General features: G+C 36.8%; 1 protein-coding gene across 4 annotated transcripts in view; it reads right to left on the reverse strand.

Moving 5' to 3' along the window:
* The window catches only part of LOC140633284 (ankyrin repeat domain-containing protein 26-like), a 114,963-nt gene that overhangs the window by 23,199 nt on the left and 78,700 nt on the right, over nt 1-13,064 (reverse strand). For all 4 annotated transcript variants that reach the window (XM_072825607.1, XM_072825610.1, XM_072825608.1 and 1 more), the window contains 2 exons: nt 9,924-10,036; nt 6,868-6,997 (listed from right to left, as the gene is read on the reverse strand). In XM_072825607.1, the coding sequence (XP_072681708.1) occupies nt 6,868-6,997; nt 9,924-10,036 (243 nt within the window). The remainder of the gene's footprint in view (nt 1-6,867; nt 6,998-9,923; nt 10,037-13,064) is intronic.

Below are 13,064 nucleotides of genomic sequence, written 5' to 3' on the forward strand. Positions count from 1 at the left end.
CCTCTGAAGCCATCTGGTCCTGGACTTGTGTTTGTTCTGAGTTTTTGGATTAGTGATTTAAGTCGTCTGCTGGTTATTGGTCTGCTCTAATTTCTTCCGGCTTCAGTTTTCATAATTTATGTTTCTAGGAATTTCTCCATTTCTTCTAGGTTGTCCAATTTGTTGGCATATATTTTTCATAATATTCCCTTATAATTGTTTGCATTTCTGCATTATTGGTATTTCTCCTGTGTCATTTGTGATTCTAATTGGGTCTTTCCCTTTTCTTTTTGGTAACTATGGTAGAGCCTTGTCAATTTTATTAATCTTTTCAAAGAACCAGCTACCGTTGATCTGTTCTATTTTTATCTTTGTATAGTTTATATATAATTTATTTCTGTCCTAATATTTTTTAAAGATAGAAGGCGGGGGGCGGGGGAGGGGACCGGGCAAAGGAAAAGGGAGAGAGAGAATCCTCCAGTAGATTCCTTGCTGAGGTTGGAGTCTGAAGCAGGGCTCAACTCCAGGACCCTGAGAATATGACCTGAGCCAAAATCAAGAGTTGGCTGCTTAACTAACTCAGGCACCCAGACACCCCTATTTTTGCTCTAATTTTTATTATTTTCTTCCTCTGCTGGCTTTAGGCTTTGTTTGTTGTTCTTTTTCTAGCTGCTTTAGGTGTAAGGTCAGGTGGTTTGAGATTTCTCTTGTGGCTTGAGGTAGGCCTGTATTGCTATATAGTTCCATCTTAGAATCACTTAGGCTGCATCTTAAAGGTTTTGGAAAATTGAATTTTCATTTTCACTTGTTTCCATATATTTTGAAATTCCTTCTTTTTTTTCCTGGTTGGCCCACTCATTGATAGATGGATGTTATTTCACCTCCATGTTTTTGTGGTCTTTCCAGACTGTTTTTTGTAGTTTACTTCTAGTTTCATAGTATTGTGGTCAGGAAAGGTGCATGGTAGGACTTCAATCTTCTTGCACTTATTAAGGCCTGTTTTGTGGCCTAATACATGATCTATTCTAGAGAATATTCCAGATCTGTATTCTGCTGCTTAAGGATGGAACATTCTGAATATCTCTTTAGTCCATCACCCATGGCCCAGTGTGTCATTTAAAGCCACTGTTTCCTTGTTGACTTTCTGCCTATTCATATAAATGGGGTGTTAAAGTACTGAATTAGGGATTTCTATGCCTTCCTAAAATATCCAAATTGTACACTGTGTTCATGGATACTTTTGTGATTAGGAATAAAAGCAACTAATTCCAATTAAAATATACATATAAAATAAAAATAACATGCATACAATTTTCTTGTATTATTACCAATTAGTTCTTTCATGTTTGTCATTAATTGTTTTATGTATTTGGGTGCTCCCATGTTAGGTACATAAATATTTACAATTGATAGATCTCCTGTTTGTCCACTTTGTTGGCCCTTCTTTATCTCTTGTTACAGCTTTGTTTTGAAATCTATTTTCTCTGATATAAGTATTGCTATTCTTTCTTTTGACATCTATTGGCATGATAAATGTTTCTTCATCTCACTTTCTTTTTTTTTTTTTTTTTTAAATTTTTATTTATTTATGATAGTCACAGAGAGAGAGGCAGAGACACAGGCAGAGGGAGAAGCAGGCTCCATGCACTGGGAGCCCGACGTGGGATTCGATCCCGGGTCTCCAGGATCGTGCCCTGGGCCAAAGGCAGGCGCTAAACCTCTGCGCCACCCAGGGGTCCCTTCATCTCACTTTCAATCTGCAGGTATCTTTAAGTCTAAAAGGAGTCTCTTATAGGCAGAATATAGAGTTGTTTTTTAATCCATTCTGACACCCTATGTCTTTTGATTGGAGCATTTAGTCCATTTACATCCAAAGCAATTATTGATAGATATGTATGTGTCATTTTGCAACTTGTTTTGTGGTTGTTTCTGGAAATTTTCTCTGATTCTTTTTTGTGTCTTTGATGTTTTGCTGATTTTCTTTAGTGATATATTTGGATTTTGTTCTCTTCTTTGCATGTTTATTAGTGGTTTTGCCTTTGGTTTTGGGGTGTGTGTGTATGTGTGTGTTTAATATTTCTTGCAGGGCTAGTTTCACAAACTCCTTTAGTTTTTGTTTGTCTGGAAAACTCCATCTGTCCTTCTATTCTAGGTAATAGGCTTGCTCAATAGAGTACTCTTGGCTGCAGATTTTTCCCACCACATTGAATATATCATGCCACTCTCTTCTGGCTTACAAAGTTTCTGTTGAAAAAACTCCCACTAACCTTAAGAGATTACCCATGGAAGCTTCTGATTTGTTTTCCTGCTTTTGTTTTCTTGATTGGTGTATTTTGCAAATTTAATTATAATGTGTTTTGATGTGGGCCTGCTTTTGTTGATTTTGATGGGAGTTTTTTTCTGTGCCTCTTAGATCTTGGTATCTGTTGCCATCCCCAGATTAGAGAAGTTTTCAGCTATTCTTGCTTCAAATAAATTTTCTTACCCTTTCTCTCTCTCTTCTTTTACTGGGACTCTTATAATATGAATATTACTACATTTGATGGAGTCACTGATTTCCCTAGGTCAAATCTCATTTTGCATAATTCTTTCTCACTCTTATTCAGCTTCCTCGCTTTCCATTACTTTGTCTTCTATGTCATTAATTGGTTCCTCTGCTTCCTCCAGTCTGATGTTCACTGCATCAGGTGTGTTTCTAATTGCATTTATTGTACTCTTCATCTCGGATTTTTTTTTAACTCTTTTATCTCTGTTGTAAGGGTCTCACTGATATCTTCCATTCTTTACTCAAGTCCACTGAACATCCTTATGGTCACTGCTTTAAATCCTCCATCAGGCATGTTATTTATATCAGTCTCACTTTAATCTCTGGTACTGTGGCCTTATCGTGTTCTTTCATTTGAGATAAATTCCTCTGTCTTCTCATTTTGTCTAGGTCTCTGTCAGTTCCTCTGGGTTAGAAAAGCCAGTTATGTCACCTGTTCCTAAAGTAATGGACCACTGAAAATGGTCACATAGTGCCCAGGGCCTGGTGCTTCAGGGAGGGTCTCTAGGGTGTGCGGCATGCACTCTGCTACTGGGTTCTGGCTCCTCTATCCCTCAGGCCAGTCATCTGAGAGATAGGCTCTCAGTATCTGCTGCGGGCAGTGTTTGGTACTTGGCCTGAATCTAGCAGGTTTGAACTAGCTTGTGAAATGAGACCTGTCACACTCCACTGGAACTGAGACCCTGCAAAACTCTGGTCGGGACACATGGTGTCCGCAGGGGTTTGTACTGGTCTTCTGGGGGAAGGGCTTGCTGTGCTGGAACTGAGGCAAGCATGATTGAAAAGGGCAGTTCCCCTGGAGTGCAAACGGGTGGTGGCTGGTGTAAGCAAGTTAGGCAGCTGGTGTCAGAGTGGCACTGATTCCCACAGGTGGCTCTGTGTTTGTGCTCAGGGTCAGGGGAGGGAAATGGCACCAGCCAGCTGGTTCCTTTGTTCCCAGAGACGTGTCTCCATGAACACTGCCTCTCAGGGACATGGTCTGAGAAGAGTGAGTAACTTCTCCACTCTGTGCCCCTGGTACTCTTCAGATCACTATTTCCATGCTGTATGCTCCGAGGTAGATTGCCTGCTGCCTCTCTCCAAGCATAGTGCCCTACAGATTCTATCCCAGCCAAGCCCAATAACCTTTAAAATTCTAGGCTTTAAGCCCCCTTTGTTGCAAGAACTGCCAAAATTCAGCCGCTCTCCTTTTCCAAGGCAGTGGCTATGTGCATTCCCAGGTGTTCCTCTCTCCTGCCCTTCACCATGACCACTACTCCCTCCCATCGGCAGCAAATAGGATCCAAGTCAGTGGCTATGTGCATTCCCAGGTGTTCCTCTCTCCTGCCCTTCACCATGACCACTACTCCCTCCCATTGGCAGCAAATAGGATCCAAGTCAGTGGCTATGTGCATTCCCAGGTGCTCCTCTCTCCTGCCCTTCACTATGACCACTATTCCCTTCCATCGGCAGCAAATAGGATCTGTTTCTCTCCTAAACTATGTCTCTATACTTCCTACTTTCTTTGAAGTGGCCTCTTCTCTCTCTTTAGTTATGGCCTTTGTTTTTTCAGTCTTCAGGTAGGTTTCTGAGGCATTTAGTATGACTTGATAGGTATCTAGTTGTATTAGTGGGACAAGGTGAGCCTAGGCTCCTCCTACCCTGCCACCATCTTCCTTTCTCTATGATATTTTTTCTAAGATTCTCTTCAAATTACAAATTATTAAAACTAAGCAGGAACATTTCTTTTGAATTTCCCTTTAAGTTAAGGGAGAACAAAGACTGACAAGCAGAGAGACATATGATTTGAAGTGTAACAACTGAACTAGAAAGAGTTTAATAAGCAAAATGGAACCTTTTACCTGATTTCAATTAACTGCAATTCTAAAAGAAATAGGCAGCTTTGAGGGTTTCTAAATCAATAATCTTCATTCTACCTTCATCAGTGATGAAATAAAGAGAACATTAGGGAATAATTTATAATCTTTTCATTAACAAAACAAATGTATTGTTCTTTGGCACATTTAAGTTAAATACAAATTCTCCTTTATCTTACTGCAAGCTTATTTTTGTGGGGAGGTAAGACTGTCTCATCTTTATATTGTACTACAATGCTTCTCCATATCATACAAATTGGCTTTGAAATTCTTTTGTAATTCAAATTGCTAACCTAATATTTGTCTCTGATAATTCAATTAGATGCAACCTGATATTTTACAGGTGTATTCTTGAAATAATGTAATGAAATGTTTATTCCATTAATTATGCATTGAGCTATCAAACTATGCTATGCATATCTCTCTATTTCAGTAAAATAAGATGGATGTGGGCAACTGCATTTTCCAAGAATTTAAGATCTGTGCCAAGAACAGGATCAGCACCAGTGTTGTATGCACAAGAACCAGGTCAAAAGAGTATCTAATTGTGAACTTTAAAGATGATGGATGGATCAGCAAGACTTCCAAACAGGAAGGCTGATAGCCCAGAGTTAACCTTTTATATAAATGGTACTGAGACAAATGGATATCCGCACACAAAGTAATAAAATCAGACCTCTACCTCATAACATATATACAAAATTAACACGAAATATTAAGAGCTAGAATTATAAAACAGAAAAAAATATAGGTGTGTATGTTTGTGATTGGATTTGGCAACAGTTTCTTAAATATGGCATCAAAAGACAGAAACAGATTAAATATTTCTCAAAATTTAAAAAATAAAACCTTTTTTTTTTTAAATAAAAACTTTTATGCTTTAAATGTAACCATCAAGAAAAAGTGAAAAGGCAAGGTAACGAATAAAATATTTGAAAATCCTATATCTGATAAGGGATAAGTAGTTAGAATATATAAATAACTCTTACAATAATGAAAAAACAATCCAATATAAAAATGGGCAAAAGAAATGATTAGTTCTTTAAGGAAGATATAGAAATGAATAATGACCACATGTAAAGATGCGATACTCAACATGACCAATTCTAAGAAAAATGCAAATTAAAACCACAAGATAGATGAAACTCAACAAGTGTATTATGCTAAGTGAAATAAGTCAGAGAAAGACAAATACCATATAATTTCACTCATATGTGGAATTAAAAAAAAAAAACAGATGAACATAGGGGAAGGGGAAAAAGAAAGAGGCAAACCAAAAAAGACTCTCAACTATAGAGAATAAATTTAGTGTTGCTGTAGAGGTGGGAGGAGTTTGGGCTAGATGAGTGATGGGTATTAAGGAAGACACTTGTTCTGATGAGCACTGGGTATTTTTTTTTATTCAAGAGAGACACAGAGAGAGGGGGTGGGGCAGAGACACAGGCAGAGGGAGAAGCAGGCTCCATGCAGGGAACCTGACATGGGACTCGATCCTAGGCCTCCAGGATCATGCCCTAGGCTGAAGGTGGTGCTAAACCGCTGAGCCACCAGGGCTGCCCAGCACTGGGTATTTAAATGAGTAATCACTAAATTCTACTCCTGACATCAATATTACATGATATGTTAACTAACCAGAATTTAAATAAAAAATTGAAGCAAATGAAAATACCCCCACAACATGTCATTTTATACCCAATAGGATAGTTATAATAAAAAATAACAGATAACGACAAACATTGACAAGAATCAGCAAAAATGAGAACCCTCAAACACTGGTGATAAAAATGTAAAATGGTGCAGCCAGTTTGGAAAATAGTCTGGCAGTTCCTCAAAGGTTTAAAAAAAATGTTAAAGACAGTTACCATATGAACTAACAATTCCATTTATAAGTATATACCGAAGAGAAATAAAATGTTCATGCAAAAACTTGTACATGAAAAAAAAAAACTTGTACATGAGTATTCACAATAGCATTGTTAACGACAGCCTAAAAGCAAAACAATCCAAATATCCACCAAATGATAAATACATAAATAAAATGTGGGTTGTCCATACAGTGGGATATTATCCAGCAATAAAAATAATAAAGCACTGACACATACAAAATAATCTAAAGATGTGCTAAAGGAAAGAAGGCAGTCAGAAAAGATAAAATATTTTGTGATTCCATTGATACGAAATGTCCAAAATCAGCAACAAATCTATAGAGACAGAGAGTAGAGTAACAACTCCCTATGGCTAAGAAGAATAGGGAAGGGGAAACTAGCATGAGGTGACAGTTAAAGGGTGTAGGGTTTCTTTTTAGGGTGACAAAATGTTCTAAAATGGATTGTGGTAATCTTATGTTCATTATATCTCAATAAAGTTATTGCCAAAAAAATATATCAAGTATGCAAAATTAACATACAAATCAGTATTTCACTGCTCAAAGCATGGAGTGATTTATTTCTCAATGATTTTAGAGTCCAAAAACTAATTAAAAATTACCTTATGTTTTAGCATATTAATCTGAATATCCATTTCCGTTTGACTGGTTTTTAAATCTCCATAGAAAGGAAGCTCTCCATTTTCATATTTACTTAACATCCTTCTTGTCATGTTTAAGAGGTTCTTAAATCTGCAGAAGGTATAGAATGAGTAAGTCAGGTCCTTTAAGAGAAAATATTTAATATTTATTTATTTATTTAAATATTTATTTAAATAGATAATATGTTCTATCATATAAACAAATCTATTAATTATGATATCTCATTTGTTCTAATCTCACGTTGTTTGAGAAAATACCAACTAAATTATATTCCTAGGTAAAAAAAATATGAAAAAGATTTTTACGACACATATGGCAGTTAAAGAGTTAATAGGGTCACTATATTAAGAGTTCTTGTAAGTTATTTTTAATATCTATTTTCAGTATTTAATATAAAAACTGATCTATTATTAAGTGGCTATCAACCAGAGACTAGCAATCCACGGTGAAGAGGAAAAGCATCCTCATCTATTAATGTTTTAAAAAGACACAAAAAATACATTTTGGTACCTACCTACCTGTCTACAAGAAGAAAAGAAAATACAGACAAAAAACATCAAAGGAGATCATTCAACAGAAAGAGAAAGAGGAAAGAAAAATATTTAAAGTCTGAGTTCAGAGGAAGAAGAAAGAGGCAGAGCTTTAGAAGAAAAGAAATCAGCAGAACGATAATGTAATAGTCTATGAGACTGTTTTAAAAAGAAATCTAATATCTTGGCTAGCAGACTCTTAGTAAAGTGAGGGGATGCAAAACAATGCAGAGAACACAGTTAAATGAGAAAGTATTGACGAATCAGAGCACAAGTTAAGCACTCAGCAAATAAACAGAAAGGAAGCCAAGTGGGAGCTTCAGAACATCAGAAAGACATTTTTTTTTATCTGAGTGGTAAAAATGCAATTGTTCATTTTATTCTTAAGTCAGACATATATTTTTGTATGAATGATATATTTTATAACTAAAAAATGCAGGAAGAAAATGTAAGCCACTTGAGTCAGAGATGGCAGAGCAAGAGGAGAACATAGTTTTGTCTGATCCCAGAAATTCAGCCAGAGAGCTATCAAATCATTCTGAACACCCTGTGAAATCAACCAGAGATCTAAGGGAAGAATTGCAGGACTTCTACAAATAGAAAAGTGTCCACTTTCTGCAAATCTTTTTTAACTTTCATTTTTACAGTTACATTCTATTCTTTCATTTTACCTAATTTTAATTCTGTATACATGTAAGTCATTCTATCTTCTCTTTCCTTTGGATAAATTACTCTAAAAACAGACCAAAATGTACCTTGGATATAGAATATTGCTCTCTTCTGTTCAACTGGCTGATAATATTGTTCTCATTTTGTCTTTTAATTTCCATTTTTACACTTACATTCTATCCTTCGGTTGTATCTAATTTTATTTTTGTATATATACAAGGTTTCCTTTCCTTATCATTCTGGGATGCAATTTCCTAACAAACAGACAAAAATACACATAAGATCCAGTGTACTGCTCTGCTCTGTTCAGCTCTCTAATTATATTATCTCCTTTTTTAACCTTTTTATCTTTTTTGGGTCTCTTCTGATTTGTTTAGTGTATTTCTCTGGGGTCATTTTTGCTATTTTTATATTTTGCTCTCTCATTCATCTATTCTTCTCTGGACAGAATGACAAGATGGAAAATCTCACTGCAACAAAGAGAACAAGAGGCAGTACTGACTGCCAGGAACCTAATCAGTATGGACATAAGTAAGAGGCTGGAGCTAGTGTTCAGAATAATGACTATAAAGATAATAGCTGAGCTTAAAAACACACAGAAGATGCTAGAGAATGCCTTTCTGGAGAAATAAAACAACTAGTATCTAATCAAGTTGAAATAAAAAAGGCTATTATTAGTGAGATGCAATAAAAAAATGTAGGCTCCAACTGCTAGGATAAGTGAGGCCTCAGTGGTTGAGCATCTGCCTGTAGCTCAGGGCGTGATCCCGGAATCCAGGATGGAGTCCCATATCGGGCTCTCTGCATCGAGCCTGCTTCTCCTCCTTCTTGCCTCTGTCTCTGCGTCTCTGTGTGTGTGTGTGTCTTGTGAATAAATAAATAAAATCTTTAAAATATTCTAAAAAGAAAAATGAAATCTTGCCATTTGCAATGATGTGATGGAACCAGAAAGACAATCAGAGTAAGACAATTATCATATGATTTCACTCATATGTGGAATTTAAGAAACAAAACAGGGCAGCCTGGGTGGCTCAGCGGGTTAGCGCCTGCCTTCTCCAGAGCCTGGTCCTGGAGACCCGGGATCGAGTCCCACGTCTGGCTCCCTACATGGAGCCTGCTTCTTCCTCTGCCTCTCTCTCTCTCTCTCTCTCTCTCTCTCTCTCCCTCTGTGTCTCTCATGAATAAATTTAAAAAAAAATCTTTAAAATGAAAAGAAACAAAACAGAGTAGCATAGGTGGAGGGAAGGAAAAGTAAAACAAGATGAAATCAGAAAGGGAAACAAACTGGAAGACACTCTTAATAGAAAACAAACTGCAGGTTGCTGGAAGGGAAGGTGATTGGGGAATGGGGTAAGTGGGTGATGGGGATTAAGGAAGGCACGTGATGGAATGAGTACTTGGTGTTATATAAGACGCATGAATCACTGAACTCTACCTCTGAAACTAATAATTCACTGTAAGTTAATTAATTTAAATTCAAATTATAAAATAAAAAGAAATAGAAGTCAAACCAAGATAATTTTTGATATTGTTACATGATGACAGGTAGGTTTTTAGATATTAGAATATCTGTTTTAAGAACACTACTAAAAGGAAAGATTATCTAAGAACAAAGATATCTTGCAGAAATAATTCAAGGTGGACAATGAAAAGTGCAGTTGACTACCTATGTTAAAGGCATTGTTGTTATTATTTAAGGAATCACTGAACAGTAAATCTAGTATTTTGCAAAAATTTCTATTTCTGATTTATAAAATAAAATTACAATTAAATCAATTAATTAATGGTTAAAGTGGTGTGAAATATTATAGTCTTACCCAGTATTCTCTTTTTCTAATTCATAATTTTTCTTCACCTCTTGATCCAAACTGAATTCCAGAGATTGTTTTAACTCCATACATTTCTTTAGACTTTCCTTTTCATCGATAGGCTTTGAAAAAAATTTTTCAAGAAAATTAGTTTCAAAAATCTAGAGACTCCTTTTATAAAATATTATTTCTCATGAATTCATGAGTAATATGTATTTAGACAGGTTTATAAAATACATATAAAATATAGTTTATGAACCAAATGTCAATAAAAACAGATTTCAAAAATAAGGACATTTCTTAAAACAGCTTAAACTGATTCTATATTTTCATCATTTTTTCCTAGAATTTAAATTGCCAAAATTTACTCATGAAATACAGAGGTTTTTATCCATATTAATACTAAGTATTAATGAAAAAAATTAAAGTGGTTATACTTATATTTTAGTTTCTAAAGATGCCCTAGAAACATTTTCATCAATATCTTAAGATACTCTTGGTTTTGTGAGATCATACCTTATTAAGATAATATCTGAAAAATTCCCATGCAGTACCCATTATAATTTTGAAGATCATCTAACTTTAGGATACTCTCATTCTCTGGAAGCATTTCAAACATTCTCTGCAAAATTTCAATTTCTTTTTTTCCATTAACCACTTTTCTCTTTAAATAAAATTTAAGTCTTCCCAATATTATATAAAAACATTTTCTTACTCTTGTGGCATTTTTTTATCATCTTGCTTTTCCCCTTTCACTGGACTTGAACATTCTTTAATGTGTCATCTCAGCCACAGATTCATCTTTTCATTGCTTCTTTTACACTAAAATCTGGCTTTCAATCCTGGAATTCCACTAAAAAATCTTGAGGGCCATCAAGGATCTTCTTTTAATTTTTTTAAATTTATTTATTTATGATAGTCACAGAGAGAGAGAGAGAGAGAGAGGCAGAGGGAGAAGCAGGCTCCATGCACCGGGAACCCGACGTGGGATTCAATCCCGGGTCTCCAGGATCGAGCCCTGGGCCAAAGGCAGGTGCCAAACTGCTGCGCCACCCAGGGATCCCAAGGATCTTTTGTTGAAAGTCCTTATCCTGCTTTACTACTCAGCAGCAGCTGAAAACAATGACCATACCCTCCCTCTGCTCTTCTAATCCTATTTAATTTCTAAATGACACCAACTGCTGACATTTACTCCCTGACCCTTGCTATTCCTCTTTTGACATGCTCTCAGAGTTCTCCAAATCTCAAGGCTTCAAAATCAGAATCTCTAATCTACATTTTCAGCCTTGACCCATTTACTGAGGTCATCTGTCCTTTTCAATCTTCCTTCTAGTTCTTCATAGACATTATTTTCAACCACTCACTCAAAAGCTGTTACCTGATGTGGATTACCTTTGTAGTTAGCTAATCTGTTATTTTTATATTTTTAAAATTTATGTACTTGAGAGAGAGAGCACAAATGGGGAGAAGAGCAGAGAGAGGGAGAAGCAGACTCCCCGCTGAGGAGGGAGCCTCATGCAGGACTCAATTCTGGGACCCTGAGATCATGACCTGAGCCACAGCAGACACTTAACCCACTGAGCCACCCAGACACCTCAACACATCTAATCTTGTACATTTTATGTTGACCCTTTTTGATATTACTTTGAGTGTATTTTTTTTAAGATTTTATTTATTTATTCATGAGAGACACACACACACACACACAGAGAGAGAGAGAGAGAGAGAGAGAGAGAGAGAGAGAGAGAGGCAGAGACAGGCAGAGGGAGAAGCAGGCTCCATGCAGTGAGCCCCATTTGGGACTCGATCCCAGGACTCCAGGATCATGCCCTGAGCCGAAGGCAGAAGCTTAACCACTGAGCCACCCAGGCATCCTGAGTGTATTATTTTTTAATCTCAGGGGGCACCCTTACCCTCAGGATGCTGACCATTGTACTTTGTCTTGCCTTTTTGTTATATTGCAAAAGTTCTTCCCAAGGGTCAGATTATGAATGGTTTGTCTTTGTTTCCTTTTGAATACTTTCCTATTCCATAGAGATTTGGACTTAAGGAAGTTTTCTTCTAAATTCTTTTCAGATACACACTTGACTATATTGTTCAGAAGCTTAAGTCGGCTAGAGCTATCTCTTCTTCTCAATCCAGATTTCTTCACCTCAAAATTGTGTCCATCAAATATCTTAACACAGGCAGTCTCTGTCCTGGGGATTTATGAGGTAAGAACCTTCTACAGAAATTAGGGCTATGAATGAAGTTGGTGGAAAGCTATTTAAGTTTCTGTTTTAAAGGGTAAGCTTAAAGTGGCTAATGTTGGGCTGGCAGGATCAAGGGGGAATTGGGAGGCACCAATAAAATGGTGGTGGGCCTTCCATTTTGTTACCCCCGCCTCAGAACTTTCCTGCCATCAGCAGACCACCCAAGCACACGTCATCAGGGGTACACAGGACCTATGTAGGAAACCTGAACCGTACCTTACCCAACCTCCATATAAGGGCATAAGCAGTTATTGCCCCATACCAATTCTACCAGTAATATGCCCTAATACCTATCACCCCATACAGACATAACCCCTTACCTCTTCCCTTAGAAAGCTCACATGTACTCCTTTTGGGTGTGACTTCCCTGGCTTCACTCCCTTGTGGGGCCATGGAACCTTGCCCCAGAGCGTGTTCCATTAAAAGCCTGCCTCAACCAACTTTTGCCTGGACTCTATTTCATTTCACTACCAATCGGATGAAACCTGACAGCTAATAATTTTATACCATTACTCTAATTCATTTCTCTAGGAATCTACAGAATATCTATGGATATTCTTACAAAGTCTGTAACATGTGATGGCTTCCCTAATAGATTCCTGTATGACATTGTAGGGGGACAACTCATGGCACTCTCAGTCACAGAGATAAGACTCCTTACCAACATTTTGTCATGTTAACTGCATGAAAAGTACAGTAAAACAATTTGAGTAGTTTATATGAAGTCATGAAAAAAATTTTTCTTTCGATGTTTCTTTGGCCACAAAAAGGACCAATCAATAGAATGTGCTCATTCTAATGAAATTTGCATGTACATAAACTTGGTGACTGAAAGAAACTAGTTGTAGGTCCTTCTACCTCACTGTTCCAACTTAGAAGTCACAATGCAATCTTCTCA

This window comes from Canis lupus, chromosome 5, assembly GCF_048164855.1.
Source record: "Canis lupus baileyi chromosome 5, mCanLup2.hap1, whole genome shotgun sequence".
In the NCBI taxonomy this organism is placed as follows: Eukaryota; Metazoa; Chordata; class Mammalia; order Carnivora; family Canidae; genus Canis; species Canis lupus.